The following is a 19730-nucleotide window of genomic DNA, read 5'->3' as shown; positions in this document are numbered from 1 at the left end:
GATGATAAAGGAGCACTCAAGGACGATAAGGCCATTGTAGAGAAACTAAAGGAATTCTTTGCGTCGGTCTTCATGGTTGAGTATGCGAGAGCGATTCCCAAACCTGAGCCATTCTTTTTAGGTGACAGATCTGAGGAATTGTCCCAGATTGAGGTGTCATGAGAGGAGGTTTTGGAACAAATTAATAAATTAAACAGTAATAAGTCACCAGGACCATATGGTATTCACCCAAGAATTCTGAAGGAACTCAAATGTGAAATTGCAGGACTACTAACTGTTATCTGTAACCTATCATTCAAATGAGCTTCTGTACCAAATGACTGGAGGATAGAAAATGTGATGCTAATTTTTAAAAAGGGCTCCAGAGGAGACCCGGGCAATTACAGGCCGGTAAGCATGACTTCAGTACTTGGCAAATTGGTTGAAACTATAGTAAAGAACGGTTTCAGAGTAGCAGCTGTGTTAGCCTGTATTTGCAAAAAGAAAAGGAGTATTTGTGGCACCTTAGAAACTAACAAATTTATTTGAGCATAAGCTTTCGTAAGCTGCAGCTCACTTCATCGGATGCATTCAGTAGAAAATATAGTCTCTAAGGTGCCAAAAGTACTCCTTTTCTTTTATAGTAAAGAACAAAATTTTGGACACATAGATGAACGTAATTTGTTGGGGAACAGTCAACATTTTTTTTTGTAAAGGGAAATTATGCCTCACCAATCTACTAGAATTCTTTGAGGGGTCAACAAGGATGTGGAGAAGGGGGATCCAGTGAATATAGAGTATTTAGATTTTCAGAAAGCCTTTGGCAAGGTCCCTCACTAAAGACTATTAAGCAAACTAAGCAGTCATAGGATAAGAGGGAAGGTTCTCTCATGGATTGGTAACTGGTTAAAAGATAGGAAATGAAGGGTAGGAATAAATGATCAATTTTCAGAATAGAGAGAGGTAAAGTGGTGTCCCCCAGGGGTCTGTAATGGGCCCAGTCCTATTTCACATATTCATAGGTGATTTGGAAAAAGGGGTAAACAGGGAGGTGGCAAAATTTGCAGATGATACAAAACTACTCAAGATAGTTAAGTCCCAAGAAGACTGCGAAGAGCTACAAAAGGATCTCTCCCAACTGGGTGACTGGTCAACAAAATGGCAGATACGGTGACCAGATGTCCTGATTTTATAGGGACAGTCCCGATTTTCGGGTCTTTTTTTCTTATATAGGCTCCTATTACCCACTCCACCCCCCTCCCCGTCCCAATTTTTCACATTTGCTGTCTGGTCACCCTAATGGCAGATGAAATTCAGTGATGATAAATGCAAAGTAATGTACACTGGAAAACATAATCCCAACTATACATATAAAATGATGGGGTCTAAATTAGCTGTTACCACTCAAAAAAGAGATCTTAGAGTCATTGTGGATAGTTCTCTGAAAACATCCACTCAATGTGCAGCGGCAGTCAAAAAAGCAAACAGAATGTTGGGAATCATTAAGAAAGGGATAGATAATAAGACAGAAAATATCATATTGCCTCTATATAAATCCATGGTATGCCCACATCTTGAATACAGTGTGCAGATGTGGTCTCCCCATCTCAAAAATGATATATATTGGACTTGGAAAAGGTTCAGAAAATGGCAACAGAAATGATTAGGGGTATGGAACAGTTGCCGTATGAGGAGAGATTAATAAAACTGGGACTTTTCAGCTTGGAAAAGAGATGACTAAGGGGGCATATGATAGAGGTCTATAAAATCATGACTGGTGTGGAGAAAGTAAATAAGGAAGTGTTATTTAATCCTTCTCATACACAAGAACTAGGGGTCACCAAATGAAATTAATAGGTAGCAGGTTTAAAACAAACAGAAGGAAGTATTTTTTCACACAACGCACAGTCAACCTGTGGAACTCCTTACCACAGGATGTTGTGAAGGCCAAGACTATAACAGGGTTCAAAAAAGAACTAGATAAATTCATGGAGGATAGGTCCTTCAATGGCTATTAGCCAGGAGGGGTAGTGTCCCTAGCCTCTGTTTGCCAAAAGCTAGGAATGGGTGACAGGGGATGGATTATTTGACGATTACCTGTTCTGTTAATTTCCTCTGGGGCACCTGGCATGGGCCGCTGTTGGAAGATGGGATACTGGGTTAGATGGACCTTTGGTCTGACCCAGTGTGGCCGTTATTATGTCCTTAATTTTAGCTGGGAATTGGACTGTGCATTTGATCCCTTGACCAAAATTATTTTTTTTTCAGTCTCTTCTGAGTAGGCTGGTTGGGAGGCAAAAATTGGGAAAAAATATAAGTTCTGTTTCTTTAGATCAATCCACTAGCAGGAACTTGTTGTAATCTCAAGTCTTGATAGTGTTTGGATTGTTCTGGTTATCCTTCAGTCGTTCACTTAAAGGAATTGGTTGGGCCATGTAGCCAGTTGCTGCAAGCAAGGCAAATTTGTGATTAAACAAACAAACAAACTTAGAGTTTCTAGCATCCCACAACCAAATTTCAAAAAAATTAAGAAGCAAACTTCCTGGAAACTGTCTCTTAAATGTGCTCCTGCCTTGGGGAGAGTCTGTTCTTTTAATTTCCAGAGAAACAGAGAAATCTCCCTTTTTTTTATCGTGCTTCTAAACAAAGGTATGCCTGGAATAATTTCACGATGAAAAGGTTCCTTTGCAGTTCTTTCAGTGAGGGAAGACATTACTTAATCTCCCTGCTCAGGAAAAGTTTTAACTGTCTCCAGGAAAAACACAAAGCAAGGTCTAGAATCTCATCTTGGCAATTGTAATAGCATGTTGAGATTTTACTGTCTATTATTAATTTGCTAGTGGTAGTTCTAAATACCCTTTTTGTGTGGGTCATATCGTATGCTTATGTAGGTAGTTTGCTGTGAAGTAGAGTATTGCAAAATAATAATTGCGGGGAGGCGGAAAGCAGATTGAAAAAGCTCCTTCACTAGAAATAAATGACTAAAAGGTATGAAGCTGTAGCTCTTTCAAACTCCAGACAGTAACAGTGCATAATATCTGCAGTACTTCTGTGGAAGACAGCTATGGTTACTCCTTATCAGTCTCTAATTTTAAATAAGTTCTAACAAATCGAAAGACTATGTACGGGACAAGGAAATGTCAAGAGTCTTTAGGAAAATACTGACTAGAATAGTATAAGGGATTTATTTCCCAGTTTCAAATTGTAGTACTGGATATACTTTGAGTGCTGTCCTATTGGTTCTTTGTTTCTGAAGAAGCTCACCAAATGTAAGTAGCGGTGGAACAGACCAGGAGAACCAGAATGTCACACTTTTGGTGGATAAGTTTCAGAAAGGAGAATGAAAAGCTCAAAAAAAGGTATGCCCTTTACCCCATACTGTAATACAAATTGGAAAGACTGGGAAGACTGGAGGATCAGGAAATTGGAAGAAGGCCAGGGTTTCTGAGGAGGGTATTGTCTTGAATGTTCAGAACTCCAGAAAGAAAACTGAGCTAGAAACTTGATTAAACATTTGAATAAGAGTAGGAATCCAAGCTGCTCATAGGGGGAATACTTCCCCTTTCTTGTCTGCAGGTCTGATACTATGTACCCAACACAAAGCTAGGAAATGCATTTTTGTAGTCCACGGAGGTTTAGGGTATGATTTTCAGGCAGTCTGTCCAAATTGTGAATATTGAGGCGCTACTGCTATACTGACAGGTTTCAGAGTAACAGCCATGTTAGTCTGTATTCGCAAAAAGAAAAGGAGTACTTGTGGCACCTTAGAGACTAATCAATTTATTTGAGCATAAGCTTTCTTGAGCTACAGCTCACTTCATCGGATGCATACTGTGGAAAGTGTAGAAGGTCTTTTTATATACATACAAAGAATGAAAAAATACCTCCTCCCACCCCACTCTCCTGCTGCTAATAGCTTATCTAAAGTGACCACTCTCCTTACAATGTGTATGATAATCAAGGTGGGCCATTTCCAGCACAAATCCAGGGTTTAACAAGAACGTCTGGGGGGGAGCGGGGGGTGTAGGAAAAAACAAGGGGTAATAGGTTACCTTCCATGATGACTTAGCCACTCCCAGTCTCTATTCAAGCCTAAGTTAATTGTATTGTTGCCGGCACCCAGTGCCGAGAGGCTGAACAGCTTGAGTGGTTCGTTACCCGGTGTGCTACACCCAATAATCACAACGGGGTGGAGAAGCAGAAAAGTTTATTTGCAGCTGCAAAAAGGTACAGGGAGAATAAAATCTCAAATCCTGCACAACAGAGCAGGAAGTTACACAGGCTTTTATACATCCTTTTCCCCAGCATACTTATCCAATAGCAAGCTGCTCCAAGTATCCATATAGCCAGCCAATCCAGTTCCCAGCTAGTTCCCTGATTCTCTGTATCATTTGTTAAACTATACATAAAGCTGCTTTATTCAGCATTGTTCTTCCATATCTCCCCTGTTTGGCCTTGCTTAGTTTCAGGCAGTCTGACTCTGCAACATACTGTTGCAGATTCTCAGCATAACTGCTGTGTGTGCCTCCAGGCGGGGGGGGGCCAAGGACACTTGGGCCTAGCACACAGAGCTGCTGCGAGTGCCTCCAGGCAGGAGGGAGGGGGGGCAAGGACACAGGGGCCTAGTGCGAGGGGGCTTCATCGACACTGGTGGTCTTCCATCCCCTCGAGTTACCTAGTGGCCATGCCCCAGTGTTTCCAACAGTATCAAATTTGCAAATGAATTCCAATTCAACAGTTTCTTGCTGGAATCTGGATTTGAAGTTTTTTTGTTGTAATATCACAACTTTCATGTCTGTAATCGCATGACCAGAGAGATTGAAGTGTTCTCCGACTGGTTTATGAATGTTATAATTCTTGACATCTGATTTGTGTCCATTTATTCTTTTACGTAGAGACTGTCCAGTTTGACCAATGTACATGGCAGAGGGGCATTGCTGGCACATGATGGCATATATCACATTGGTGGATGTGCAGGTGAACGAGCCTCTGATAGTGTGGCTGATGTTATTAGGCCCTACGATGGTGTCCCCTGAATAGATATGTGGGCACAGTTGGCAACGGGCTTTGTTGCAAGGCTTTGTTCCACTAACCCAGGAACCTATCCTTGCAACAAAGCCCGTTGGATTTACAACTCCTGACTTATGTTGGACGTCACTTACGAAACTTTTCAATTGACTGCCTGTTTCGCCTTTACGATGCTTGATTTGCATAAAGTTCGCTAGAAATCACTTCCTGGTTGTGGTGTTCTGGTATGGAGCTGGAAGGGGTTGCTTCTGATTGGCTTTGAGGCAGCAAGGTATCTTGTTGCCGGGTAGGGTTGCTGCTTGTTTTTGATTGGCTACCAGCCCCGGGCTCAGCCAGTCAGAAAGTTTGAACAGTTATTGGCTGAGGCTCAGCATGTGTGCTGTTCTCCCTGGCTTTCTGAGCTTGTGTTGCCAGCATTCTGAGCAGCATATGTGAGTTTATATGTTTGTTTGAATGCTGTTTACAAAATACAGTGTACAGTAAATACATTGATTTGCAACATTAGTCATCTATAATTCATTTAGTTCAAAAATCTGGGTTATTGTGGTGAAAATAGCATATCAAGCCTTGGTTCAGGAACCAATCCTCCCTTCATACCATTGATTTCTATGGGAAAAAGTGGTTTTGACTTGCAACGTTTTGCCTTGCAACACAATTCTGGGGAACGAACTGTGTTGAAAGTCTGAGGACTCCTGTATAGCGTAAACTACTAAAAAAAAAAAAAAAAAAGAGGGAAAGCAGCATTTTTCTTCTGCATAGTGAAGTTTCAAAGCTGTAGTAAGTCAGTGTTCAGTTGTAAACTTTTGAAAGAACAACCATAATGTTTTGTTCATAGTTACAAACAGCCTCCATTCCCAAGATGTTTGAAACTCTGAGGTTCTACTGTAGAAGATATTGTACAGTATGGGATGCATATTTTGAGATATCAGTGCTCTGGCTCTAGTTATGTGAGATCATTTGATTTGGTTGGTCTAATGGCTATTCCAAACGTGTACTTTTTAAAGATGTTGTGCAGCCTGAATCTGGAATTAAGTAATAGGAATAATTCCATAATTTTGCCACAAGCCTCATTCATATATAAATTACATGTTAACTATTTGGCCATGACTCACTTTTGCACTGAGTAAATCTTGTGTAAATCTCCTTAGATTTTGCCTTTATGAAATGTACCCTGTTATCCAATATTATTTTCTTCTGAAGAAGATGGTCCACAGATCCTTTACAGTGAGTCTTCAGGTTGTTCATTTTGCATTCTCTTTCCTCAACTGCAGGCAGACTTTTCCAGACCATCTTGTTGCGGATCAAAGCTGGAAATAGAGAGAGAGAGAGAGAAAAAAAAAAGGGGATATTTTTATTGAAATTATTTGGCTTATTGGAATCTAATCTTTTATCTGTTGTGTTGCTCTTGGTGTGTCCGTGTGGAGTGCTCTGCAGAAACATTTCTGGAAAATCTTCTTCTACAAGAGAGGCACAATGATTGTAGCAATTCTGATCACATAGACGCTGCAGTAGCAGAAAAACAAAATGCAAGACCTGCCTTTCTTGTTCAGCTCCTATTGTGGAGTGTTTAGATGGTGTCAAGGTTCCTCCCCCACTCTGAACTCTAGGGTACAGATGTGGGGACCTGCATGAAAAACCTCCTAAGCTTATCTTTACCAGCTTAGGTCAAAACTTCTCCAAGGTACAAAATATTACACCCGTTATCCTTGGACTGGCCGCTACCACCACCAAACTAATACTGGTTACTGGGGAAGAGCTGTTTGGACGCGTCCTTCCCCTCAAAATACTTCCCAAAACCTTGCACCCCACTTCCTGGACAAGGTTTGGTAAAAAGCCTCACCAATTTGCCTAGGTGACTACAGACCCAGACCCTTGGATCTTAAGAACAATGAACAATCCTCCCAACACTTGCACCCCCCCCTTTCCTGGGAAATGTTGGATAAAAAGCCTCACCAATTTGCATAGGTGACCACAGACCCAAACCCTTGGATCTGAGAACAATGAAAAAGCATTCAGTGTTTTACAAGAAGACTTTTAATAAAAAATAGAAGTAAATAGAAATAAAGAAATCCCCCCTGTAAAATCAGGATGGTAGATATCTTACAGGGTAATTAGATTCAAAAACATAGAGAACCCCTCTAGGCAAAACCTTAAGTTACAAAAAAGATACACAGACAGAAATAGTTATTCTATTCAGCACAATTCTTTCCTCAGCCATTTAAAGAAATCATAATCTAACACATACCTAGCTAGATTACTTACTAAAAGTTCTAAGGCTCCATTCCTGGTCTATCCCTGGCAGAAACCAGCATACAGACAGACACAGACCCTTTGTTTCTCTCCCTCCTCCCAGGTTTTGAAAGTATCTTGTCTCCTGATTGGTCATTTTGGTCAGGTGCCAGCGAGGTTACCTTTAGCTTCTTAACCCTTTACAGGTGAGAGGAGCTTTCCCCTGGCCAGGAGAGATTTCAAAGGGGTTTACCCTTCCCTTTATATTTATGACAGATGGGGATTGCTATTTGTTCTGTGTTCTGTCCCAGGCTAGTCTTTCAAAGTAATAGCTGAATTTGATGCTTCCCCGGGGCACCCAGGGTTGTGAAGCACCTCGTTATCAGCTGCCCTTAGCATAAGGAAGCCTTGTGTGTGTCTGCTGGAGTCAGCTCCCCAACTCCACTGGCCACGGGCAATACAAGCACTGCCCTCTAGGCCTCTCTGGCCTCGCTGTCTCTTTACAGGTTAGCAATAAGCACACTCCAACCCTCAAGCACCTCCCTAGAGTGTCAAAGCCCTGGTCCACTGGACACTTACAGTATTCACAGATTTGCTGCTTTCAAAGAAACAGTACACCCTAGCTTACCAGTTTCCCTTCAGATCACTGCTCAGCTTAACACACAGTTCTTCGATATGATTATAGTGAAATCAGATACAAGTTTATTTAACAAAGCATAGAGATTCAAATAATAGCAAATAGAAGTATTGGAAACAAGTAGTTATGTATAAAATAAAACCATAACATGCATTCTAGAGCCTGGATGAATTAACAAGATACTCTCATGTCTTGTAGAATATTGCTCACCTGAAATCCATGTAGCATTATATAGCTACGTTGGCTGTGACCTTCCTTTCATGAGACCTGCAAGGTGTCAGCTTGCCTTCTAGGTGAAGGATTCAGTTTGTTTCTTCCCTCCGCCCTTACCCTCTCCTCCAAGATAGACCAGTCTCATCTTTTTCTTGATTCATAAATAGGAACCCCCCTGCTATTTGTTGTGAATTTTCTTTCTTTTTTGTAGCTTTCACAATCTCTTCTTTTGCTGTAGCTAGGTAAACAGACAGACCTACATTGTGAGGTGTAAAGTACGCAATACATAAATGACTAGACCGGTGTCTGCTACATCTTGTCTGAAAGGAACATTTCAGAGATAAGTCACCCGCTGGTGACCTGCCTTAACTGCAAGACCTTAAGAATATAATTGTTAGTACAGATACATAACTCCTTAAATATTATGCATCCTATACTCTGCAAAGATTATGATGAACAGCAAGCTGCTTGCTCTTGGTAGAGCCCTCACATGCCACCTTTCAGTGAAATATCATATATCCAACGCAGGGGATCCCTGTAAAACCCTATGTACCCCCTGTTTCCTCTGCCAGTTGGCACCAAGAGATCCCTGGGTCACACTGGCACAGAAGAAGACTTGCTACCTCTGACCAAGCCAGACTCCAGTGTGTCTGGACAGGACTTTGATAAAAGCACTAGATAGATGGTCACGGACACAAAAAACCCTGTAAAGAGAAACCCCTCCAGCTGATAGTAAGGGCTCAAAAATGCCTGCAACTAATATCCTCACCTGTTGCTGACAGTTGTCAACCTCCATTGCCTGCCTCCTTCACTTCACCCCAACATCTGTCCATGAAGGGGTAGGAGGGAGAGCAGCCCTTAAGGGAGAAGCAAACAGGTGGTATGGGGCCTTGTCTCAAGATTTACTTCTCCGCTCTGTGCAATCCTATAGGAAGTCATTGGAGCAGCCTAGGAAAACCTGGACAAAACTAATCACCAGGAAAGGAGACTAAAAACTTTTATAATGTGTCAGAGTCCAGTTTAGTAAGCCTCTGTAAGGTCAATGGAGTCTTCTTGCTATCTAAGAACACCATCATCCCTGAAGAAGGTTTCTTCTTGCTCAAGAATCCAAGAAACAGGAAGGCAGACTCTTCAACGGGAAGAAACTCAGAGGCTATTTCAGTGGCCTTACTTACCTTAGCATAATTTGCTTCTCCAGGACTATTATGGTCTGGAAAAAAATCCTTGGTAGAGTTCATTTCCCTCAAGATCATATGGCCTGAGAGCTTCAATTAAAGCTGTTTCCCTGTAGCAGCATTAATCTGAAACGCTTTCTGCTTTTCAGCCATATTGATGGGCTATAATGAGGCATCCTGCCATCTGACTCCCAAGTAAATTATTCCGGAGAAAAACATTTTGCTGGTGGGTAGGATTGTTACAGATTTCTCAGAGAAATAAAGGAAGGCCTTGGTCATTGCTAGAGACCATAGGATAGAGCATAAACAGGACAATAAGCCTAAACTTCTTATCCTATCCCTCAAGATACAATAGGAAAGAGAGCCAAAAGCTGACAGAGGAAAATGGATGAGATTGAGAGGAAGTCATGGTAGAGGAGACTATTGAGGGAACCCATTCTCATAAAATGGACTGCCTCATAGGTAGCAGATTGCGGTGGTTTGCAAAAAAATGGATCTTGATCACAATATACAAATGAGTACTGGACATAGTCCGCAAGGGCTATGTAAAAGGACTGCTGAATTTCCCAGCGGTATATTTAAGATACATAATTATTTATCTGTTAGTCTTCCCTGGCTGTATGCTTCAATTTAAATCCCATGGGAAAGAATTTGCCCCCTTTTACATGGAAAAATAAGACATTTTATCTGTTTATCTGAAAATTTTGTTTCCTCTAGTAGGAGTATCCACAGATCTGCCCAGCTCAGATGCAATATGCAACATTGGGGATATATCTTGGTAAATGTCTTTTCTGGTAGAGTAAAATAGATACTCTTACTGTATTAAGAAGATCTGAAGTGCTCACTAGTCAGTAGTTTCAGGGTTTGTCTATGCTTGCAAGTTATTTTGGATTAATTTGAGGGTTTTTCTCAGATAAATTGTTGTAGTTCCACACACTGGTTGGTGTCTCATTCCTCATTAATTAATCCACTTTGGAAGCAGATTAACTTCAATTTGGAATGAATTATTCCACAATAAGGTAGGTGCGGCTGTAGCTCCATTTCAAATTAACTATTCTGCTTCTGACAGTCTTCCCACTGCTTTCCCACTCTGTGTTCCTGCACACCTGCATCAACCCCACTTTTGACCTGTATGCACTTTACTACTCTAGGGTTATCTCCCAATTGAAAAACTAGATCAGAGCCAGGTGTGTCCCATTGTGATTCCAGCTTGTGACAAGTTCACGCACCTGGAGTCACATACAGATTATAGCAGCCATGCCTTGTGCTTCTGTGTGTTTCTGTGCTAAGGTCCATCCTGGACTTCCTTGGCTTGTGGGGAGAAGATTGGATCCAGTCTTATTTTAACAGCAGTCATTGGAATTCCAAGATATGAGAGAATATCAACCCAAATGAAGGAGAAGGGGCACTTCTGGGATCCAGTCCAGTGCCTCACTGAAAGAAAGGGGCTGTGACAGAGTTATAGAAACACACCAGGATTAATAAGACTTCTGGCTGAAATTGCAAGAGCTATGTTTACCGTGAGAAGCTGAACTGGATTTTGCAATGAAGGCACTGCCACAAAACCCTGGCATGTTCTGGAAATCACTGAAGTTACCCCAGTGAACACTGACCAGGAGAAGATTGTTCTTGGTGGCCAAGATTTCTTCAGCTAGCGATACCCAGGGCAGGCCCCATGGCAGACATGGCCTCTGAGATTCTACCCCCAAATCCCAGGCAGAGAATCAGCTTGACAGTGCTGGGGAGGGGACCTCTTCCAGTAACTATTATGCGCTATATTACATGACAACTGTACAGGGAGATTTAAACAACTTTGTTCTGGGTACCATCTTCAGTAAGTGGGCCACTTTTTGTTTGCATGTAACTGACAGATTTGGTTCTGTTTTCTGAGTTACAAACAGGCTAAAGACTCACTGTAAAGGACCTTCCTACTAGGACAGGGGTGGTGAACCTGTGGCTCCAGAGCTGTATGCGGCTCTTCAGAGGTTAATATGTGGTTCCTTGTATAGGCACCGACTCCGGGGCTGGAGCTACAGGCACCAAATTTCCAGTATGCCAGGTGTGCTCACTGCTCAACCCCTGGCTCTGCCACAGGCCCTGCCCCCACTTCACCCCTTCTTCCAAGGCCCTGTCCCTTCCCGCCCCCTCCCCTGAGCCTGCCACGCCCTTGCTCCTCCCACTCCCACTCAGAGCCTCCTGCACGCTCTGGGAGGGAGGGGAGGAGCTGATCAGTGGGGCTGCTGGCAGGCACCGGGGGGAGCTGATGAGGGCTGCTGATGTATTACTGTGGCTTTTTGGCAATGTACATTGGTAAATTCTGGCTCCTTCTCAGGCGCAGGTTGGCCACCCCTGTACTAGGATATAAGACATTTTCAGCTAAGCAGGGGTAAATTTTTTTCTATTTCTTTAAGGCCTTACCAAGATAGAGTAAGAGATGCATCTGTGGTTTACAAAGATGAAGTATGTGAGAGATCCAACATACAACAAATCTTAACAACTGGAGGAAATACTATGTGTATTATTCAGCACATTTGTTTCCAAAAAACTAAACCACAAAAGTCACAGAACTGAAAATGAATGATTTTATAAACTGTTCCAACAGCCCTAATATGCTACTCCAGAAATTCAGTCTTCTGTCCTCTTGCCAGAAGATGATAAAACCAGAAAAAATGTCATTCTTTTGTAGAGGTGGTTGCAGTAGCTTTCTTTCTCCACTTTGGTATAGAGAGATCATCTGCTGTTCAGCTGGGTTGAGGTTTAATTTTGTCATGAGGGGCAGGAGAAGGAAATAGTTTTTTATACGATTTTTTAAAGAATATTTTTCCCATTTTTTCTGAGCGCTAGATGACATTCAGACCAGATGTAGGTGGATGCAGCTAAAGCTCTGATCCTGATTTAAGCCCATACATAACTTTAAGTATGTGAATAGTGCAACTTCAGTGAGATTGCGTGTGTGCTTTCAGTTAGTGCCTGTGACAGCTACAGATGTTTCAGGAACAGAAGAATAGAAGAAACCCACTTTTGATAGTTGTCCCCTTCCTTTTTGAAGTAGCTACCACCTGTGATGTCATCTACAATTTCACAAGAGCTTTCTCTCATAAATGGTTTACATAGTAATTTAAGGTTTCAGAGTAGCAGCCGTGTTAGTCTGTATTCGCAAAAAGAAAAGGAGTACTTGTGGCACCTTAGAGACTAACAAATTTATTTGAGCATAAGCATGCATCCGATGAAGTGAGCTGTAGGTCACGAAAGCTTATGCTCAAATAAATTTGTTAGTCTCTAAGGTGCCACAAGTACTCCTTTTCTTTTATAGTAATTTAAGTGTATGTTTTATGCTTCACACTGACGTTTAGCCAATATTTTAAGTTTTGAACATTTTTTCTTTTTCAGAAATCGGGCACAAAGCAATTCTCCAACTAATGAACAGGCAAAGTCCGCCACTGGTAAAGATGATATTCCATATGCAACAGGGCTCATTCTTGGTATGTATAAAAGCCCAACTAATGATGGGTATATTGTGATATTTTATATAATAATATTTAAAACATTAATATGTTGTGTTTTTTTTCTTTGAAATAATTGAGTTAATTTATTCTTGCAATATACCCCTGGTCCTGGTAAAGAAAGCATTAAGTTAAATGAAAAAAACAACTTTACTTCACTGGACCTTTGTAGCACCTCCTCTTGAACATGCAACAGTAATTGCTTGTGTTGCATGTAGTAGAAGGGGGATCAAACGGATTCTCAGATTTCTCCAGGTCGGTGAACCACAACGGAGATATGTTTATTTCTAAGTTTTGTAAATCTGTTAGAAATTTTAGAGAGTTAAAGTTAAATAGGACTGAGTGGTGACAAAGTGGAAGATGGGTGTATACTGCTGGAGAGCTGAAACAAGCAAGTCACCAATTAAGGCTGTTACTGGCCCATCAGAAAGAGCAGAAGTCTTTTGGGACTTGATGTGTAAGTCTTGTACCTTGGCTAATGTTGGGGGTGGAGGTTGAGTTTCTTTTTTGTGTGTGAGTGCAAAAGCGCATTTTATGAGGCACAGATTAGAGCGAAACTGCTAAGGAATTGCATGTTCTTACTCCATTTCATTTTACAGGCGCACACACTGATGAAATGCTTATGCACGGTATTATAATGCTTCCTGCCCAATCAATGGGAAGTGGGGAGGGGATGCCACAGTGCCTGGAAAAAGGACGAGGGGTAATAATGTGAGAACACATGCTTGTCAAGATTGCAGCTGGCCCATCCCTCTCCTCAGGTCCTCTGCCTCCCCATTGGCTTGGATTGGGAGGACTGGGCTGGCTGATTCTTGTGCATCCTTTTCTCTACTGCCTATTTAAACTGTCAAAAGCTTCTTGTTAGCTTCTCTGCCCTCCCTCCTTAGTTGTAGCGTAGGAGCTATGTTTTTCAAGTTGCTATGACTGACCTGTTTGGGGATCAAATCAGGAAGGAATTTTTCCCACTGGGCCAAATTGGCAGAGATCCAGTCCTTTTCCCCCCTCCCACCCCCCCCTGCAATGTTATGCAGACACATTTGGGTTTTAGCAATTGGACTTGTCAGTTTAATATCAGTAAAGGTATGACTTTTTAGCTTGTTGCAGCTTCCGGCTGGTATCTAGTGCACATAAAGTCTAAATGGGCCAGCTCCCAGAGGTGTATTAGACCCTAGATTTCACTGGTGGACCACGTGTATAGTGGGGAGACCTGAAGTCTTCACTGAATGAGGTCCCTCCTTGGTAATCTCCACTTCCCCACACTGAGGAGGGAGTCCTAGGGGTAGGCTAAGAAGGGGTCTACTCTGTAACCCTGCACTGGACCCAGTTAAATATCTACTGCGTGAGAGCAGGGAGTAGGTTGATAGAGCTCCTCCTCAGCGTTAAATTAATAAAGTTGTGGCCTGCTGCTTAAATTGATCCCTGTGGCTGTCATTCATTTGCTTACATTTCCTGATCAACAGTGCTAATATAATTGTTCTGCAGCTGCTACGTCTCTACACAGACTGGCTAATCTATGACCCAATTGCAATAGTATCTGAGCACCTCATGAATAACAATGAATTTGTCTTCACAACACCCCTTTGACATATGGGAATTTTGGTAGCCCCACTTTACAGGTGGGGAACTGCGGGACAGAGAAAGTAAGTAAACTGCCCAAGACCACATAGAAAGTGTTTGTTCGAGTTGAGAGCTGAATTCAGGTCAGAATCCTGGTCCAGTGCCTTAACCACAAGACTGTCTTTCCTGTGGTTGTGTGTTTTGTGGCTGCAGCATAATATTGTATGATTTTTTTTTTATGCCACAGTTGTCTTCTGCATGGTTTTTTGGTGTTCCTGCCTCCTCCCCTCTTTCAATTGATTTTACTTCATAGGAGAACTGTGGTGACTTATGGATGGTGAGGAAAGGGTGTTTATGGGCCAATGTGTCTAATAGTCGTAGTGTACAGAAACATTCACTTAGAAACTCCACTTTTTTAAGATATCTTGTGAACTGGATTCTCACTTCTGGGACTTAACTTCCAGCACAAGGTTGATCGGGCACTACTAAGTTTTAAGTATTTTTTTTTTTAACCCTGTAAGATACTGGTAGGTGCACCCTGTATGCATGCATCATCTGCCAGTACATTTTTAATCCTTAATTTCCATTACAACTAACTCATAAATGGGAAACTGCTTGTATTCCTACAGTTTGACTCTTGCATTCACTTTCAAATTAAGTGTTTATTCAGAGCGGAATTACATGTAAGAGCACCTCTGGGTGCTCTTGATTGTGTTAAAGTATACTTTACTTTTATTTTCACACCATTCTTACTTATTTTTTCCAAATGCTGCATTAAGTGCAGAATTAATGTAAATAACTCAAATACTGTCTCTTTTTGTGCTATAGTATCATTGTCACCTTGTTTTGAAGCTCCTAGCTTTGTCTCAGCTCAATGATTATTTAAGAACAGACAAGCTATCAGTGACCAATTATGTTAGGCCAAAAGATCATATATCAAATAATGTTAATGTTAAGCGTAGTATCCAGATTTTTATCAGTTCTTATGAAGTTTTTAATATGTTCCCTGTCATAAGGTGGGTCTGTCTGGAGTACTATCGTGTAGCACACTGTGGCTTGACATTTAAGCCTACTTAAGCCTCAGTTTCCCCTTGCAGAATCCCCAGAAATAGCCCCTAAAGGATTTCCAAGTATATATAATCCTTGTGGGTTAGTTTCTTACAAAAATCCTGTGCCCATAAATCATGGCTATAGTCCTGAATTCCCCACCATAGTTCAAACAGTACATGCAAGACACAAAGTATAGCCCGGCATCTCTGACCACACTCAGGCTCTCTAGTACAGCTGTGGCATCTCTCACTATGCCTCACTCCCAGCCTTCGGCTCTCTGGCTTAGAGAGCTAGCAGGCATCTCCCTCTGCTGCTCTCAGCCTTCTCTGGACTTGGCTCTCTGCTTCAGAAAGGTCAGAAAGCTAGCCTTTCGACTGGCTTCTTGACCATTCTTCCGTCTTTCCAGGGAGGGCCTGCGGAGAACTCCTCTGCAGCTTTCACCAGAGACCTCCTTTAGTCTCATGACTCCCAGGCAGTTTTTAACTGCCCTTTCCCTGACTTTTTTAAATTTTGTAGCAGTAGTATAGCCATGTTAGTCCCAGACCTGAAGAAGAGCTCCGTGTAGCTTGAAAGCTTTTCTCTTTTACCAACAGAAGGTGGTCCAATAAAAGATATTACCTTACCTATCCTGTCTCTTTTCCTGACTGACCCCCTCAGCTGTTCCATTTATGTGGTTCAGGTGGCTTCTCTTAAACCCAGTTAGGATACAGCTGAGGAGTCACAGGTACATTGGTCCTGCTCCCTCTTAAATGGCCAATGTCATCCTGTGACATGCACAAATTGTATTTGTCTCTGCACTTTGCCTTTATTCTTGTTTTTATTCATTTGAAATTAGAAGGTGTTTGAAGACAGAGATATGTATATGTTTCATGGACTGTTTATGCTTCCTTCCTTTTCAATTAGGCGGTCAAGACCGAGAACTTATTCAGAAGAAAAAAGAGAAATACAGACAAGAGCTAATGGAACAGATTGCTGAGCAACAGAGAAATAAGAGACGGTAAAGCCATTGTAATTTGGACAAAGACTTAATAAAGTGAACATTTTTCATTAAAACTAAATTAGTTGGAAGCTTCTTTACCCTTCAGAAATTTACATATTTTAAAAAAGGTTTTTACTGTTCGGAAATTTTCTCTTTTCCCCATTTTGAACCCTGAGGTTGTTGGTACTAATACTAGACTTCTCTCACTGTCCTATTTTTATGACTGTCATACAATATATAACCTATAAACCTCAAAGGGACCATTTTAAATACGTTTTATAGCTTTGATTCCCTTTTCATTGTAGTGTACACCGGACCCTCGCTAGAACGCGTCTGTATAGCGCAAATATAGCAGTCACGGCCATGGATACCAAATTTAATTACTTTAATTGCAATTCATTTTAACGCGGTCCCCGCTATAACGCAGTCCCCGCGTTAGTGTGGTACCGTGCATGGATCCCAAATCCCGTGTTCTAGCGAAGGTCTGGTGTACTTCTAGAGGCTTAATGGTAATACTTATTTCTCTGTTGGCTTCACTGCTATTTGTTTTTCCTTTGTTTCTCAGGACAAAAGCCCAAGTAAATGGGGTTGTAGTTGAGTGGCAAGACCACAAAAAGTCCTTTTTCTTGGTGGGGTTTTTTTTTTTTTGGCCTCACATATGGTACACATTTGATAAGGGAACTGTGATATTATTTCCCGTTCCCCAAATTGGAAAAGAAGTCTCTGACTTCAAAAACTTTGCAAATTTCTGGCATATATAGCACAATTAAACATACTTTTTTGTTTACCTATTCTTGCTTTGCTGACTGACAGTCTAGATGTGTTTAAAAGGAAACAAAAATCTTGGTGAAAGGGTGGGGAAAAGAGCTGATGTTATCAGAACTACGAGGACACTCCTTATCAAATTTAAAAATTGAAGAAGCAGACTAAGCTTGGGATCTGAATCCACAGTACAGTGGTTGACATTCTTTTGAATGCCTGTTTGGATTTGAATATGTTTATAATTATCTTTCATATCAAACTTCTAACTGTACTATGGAAAAAATGTTTGCTCACAAGAAGCATTGGGAAAGATTATAGTGAAAAAACAATGAAACAAAAAATATTTAATTGTTCATTTACCCTGGGATACTGTTTTGATTATGGCATTGTCTAAAAGTAATAAAACACCAGTATATTCTTCTAAACCTATATTCTGTTGGACTTAGTCATTTTGTTTTTGAGTCAGATGAGGTGTTCTCTCATGTTACCTTATCCACAATAAGAAACTCCAGTTTTATAGCTAAGTGAGGTAAATTAGATCTGATTTCTAAGTTTTTTTTAAAAGAACAAGTTTAGTGATTTGTTTAACAGCTCATTTTCTGACTTCATCCTGTTAATTTTTTTTAATAGTGAAAAGGAACTTGAGCTCTCAGTTGCTGCTTCTGGAGCTCTGGACCCAGGGAAGGAGGTAAGAAATTTTAGTGTTCCGCTTTCCATTCAAACAGACCTTTTATTAAATAATATGTGTTAACAGTGAATCATTATGCTGAAAGCAGGATTTTATTGTGTGCAAAAGAAGGATCAGAAAGGGATTCCCCCCCTCCCAAGTTTATTCTGGAAGGGTTTTTTTTTAATCCCCTTTCTCTGAGGGATCAACAACAGCCACACCTGTTGAGACTTGGGACATTGGCTGGCTGGTTCTTGTTCACATGCTCCGGGTCTAACTCATACTGTAGTCATTTGTGGGGTCGGGAAGGAATTTCCCCCTACCTTGGATTAGCAATGACTTTGCGTTTTTTTTTTTCACCTTCCTCTGTAATGTATGGGTCAAGGTCACTTGCTAGGATTATTTGGGTGTATCTCAGTTAATCATTTCCCTGCCATTATGGGGGGCCTTGAACACTTGTGTACCTTGGTCCCTCCTGTTCTCTGTCTGTGGCACATAATAGTCTAATCTCCTGTGGGTTGTAATAGCTTGGTCTCAGTTTGGTTGATGGCTTTAGTGTGCTGGTGCTAGGTAGTGTTGGTGGCCTGATATTTACACTAGGTCAGAGTAGATGATCTAGTGGTCCCTTCTGGCCTTAGTCTCTAAGACTATGATAAAAAGAAAAATGATGTCTCTTTCCTAAATGGGCATTAGTGACAATAAAAATAAACCTAAGTCAAAGCTACATAAGAGAGCTGTTACATTTGGTAAACACATACTCTGCTTAAAGGGAAAAGTTGGAATTGGAATTTTAAGACATTTGCATTGTGGTGCAACTACATGGAATAACATGCTGCAGTGTAGGTCATGGAAGAGACATGTTTAATGCCTGATGGTAGCTTGTATAGACAAGCGTCAGTCACCCTCCTGTGGGAGTGTGAGGAATGCTGCTGACAATATTTGCCACTCACCTACTTCACTTTTTAATGGAAAAAAATCCATCTGTTATGCAGCTAAGTCAGCTTTGTAGTGCCAATTCATTATTTCAAGTTGCAGTTGTAAATATTTTTACTAGTAAATGTAACATTTTTCATATTATGACAACGTATGCAAATTTTTATATAGCTCTGCATAAAATATCAATGATTTTGCTTTAACTCTGACCTGAGTAATATGGAATTAGTGCCATCTCCATCATTTTCTGCTTCATAATCAAGATATAACGAGCTTGATTATCACAATAGTTATTGTGCTTTGCTGAGATATCTTTGCTACCACTCAAAGAAAATGTTTACTGAGTGTAGTAGAATCCTTTTACTGGGGATGTCATGATGGATGGCTCTTTTTTTCTGGTTAAGTAAATGTGATTAACACAAGACACTTTTTCAATAATGATAGTGCTGTTTTCTGTGCAGCTGCAAAACTGCACCAACCCATCCCATTACTGGAGAGCTCAACAGATGGAGGAGGAGGAGCTATCTGCAGTCGGACAGAGTCTGTTACTTGCTCAAAATGAGAGGAAGGGATAGCCCATAAGATAACATGTGTTGTGGTGCAGCGTATTATAGTGGCACAATTAAGGTCGTATTGTGAGATCTGCGTAAAGGTCGACTTTTCTAAGTCCTCTTATAGCGACATGCGTAGTTAGATTTCTTTGAAATGTAATGTACCTTGGGAGGGTGCTGGCTACCCTCAGGAGGAAGCCACATTTGGAATAATTTGAGCCAAGGGTTCCTGAGATACAAGCCCCCTCAAAATAGCACTTCTAAAAAAAAACTTTCTAGGTTTGTTTTTTATTTGTTTTTGGTTTTTTTGCACAAAGCTAGAGATCAAAGTATTGATAGTAGGTCAAAATAGACTGTCTGCTGAGTTTTACCCAAGTTTGTGCAAGGCACCACTAAATCTTTTTTGGGGAGGGTACTGTAACAAAGTGTTTGGGGAAAGAGTAGATATGTAAATGTTTCCGAGAGGG

General features: G+C 41.1%; 1 protein-coding gene across 15 annotated transcripts in view; it reads left to right on the top strand.

Annotated features, from left to right (window-relative positions):
* The window catches only part of CSPP1 (centrosome and spindle pole associated protein 1), a 178579-nt gene that overhangs the window by 45696 nt on the left and 113153 nt on the right, over positions 1 to 19730 (top strand). For all 15 annotated transcript variants that reach the window (XM_073330932.1, XM_073330936.2, XM_073330945.2 and 12 more), the window contains 3 exons: positions 12652 to 12743; positions 16275 to 16368; positions 17743 to 17800. In XM_073330932.1, the coding sequence (XP_073187033.1) occupies positions 12652 to 12743; positions 16275 to 16368; positions 17743 to 17800 (244 nt within the window). The remainder of the gene's footprint in view (positions 1 to 12651; positions 12744 to 16274; positions 16369 to 17742; positions 17801 to 19730) is intronic.

Source organism: Lepidochelys kempii, chromosome 2, assembly GCF_965140285.1.
Source record: "Lepidochelys kempii isolate rLepKem1 chromosome 2, rLepKem1.hap1, whole genome shotgun sequence".
NCBI lineage: Eukaryota > Metazoa > Chordata > Testudines > Cheloniidae > Lepidochelys > Lepidochelys kempii.
This window is presented reverse-complemented; position numbering and strand designations above follow the sequence as displayed.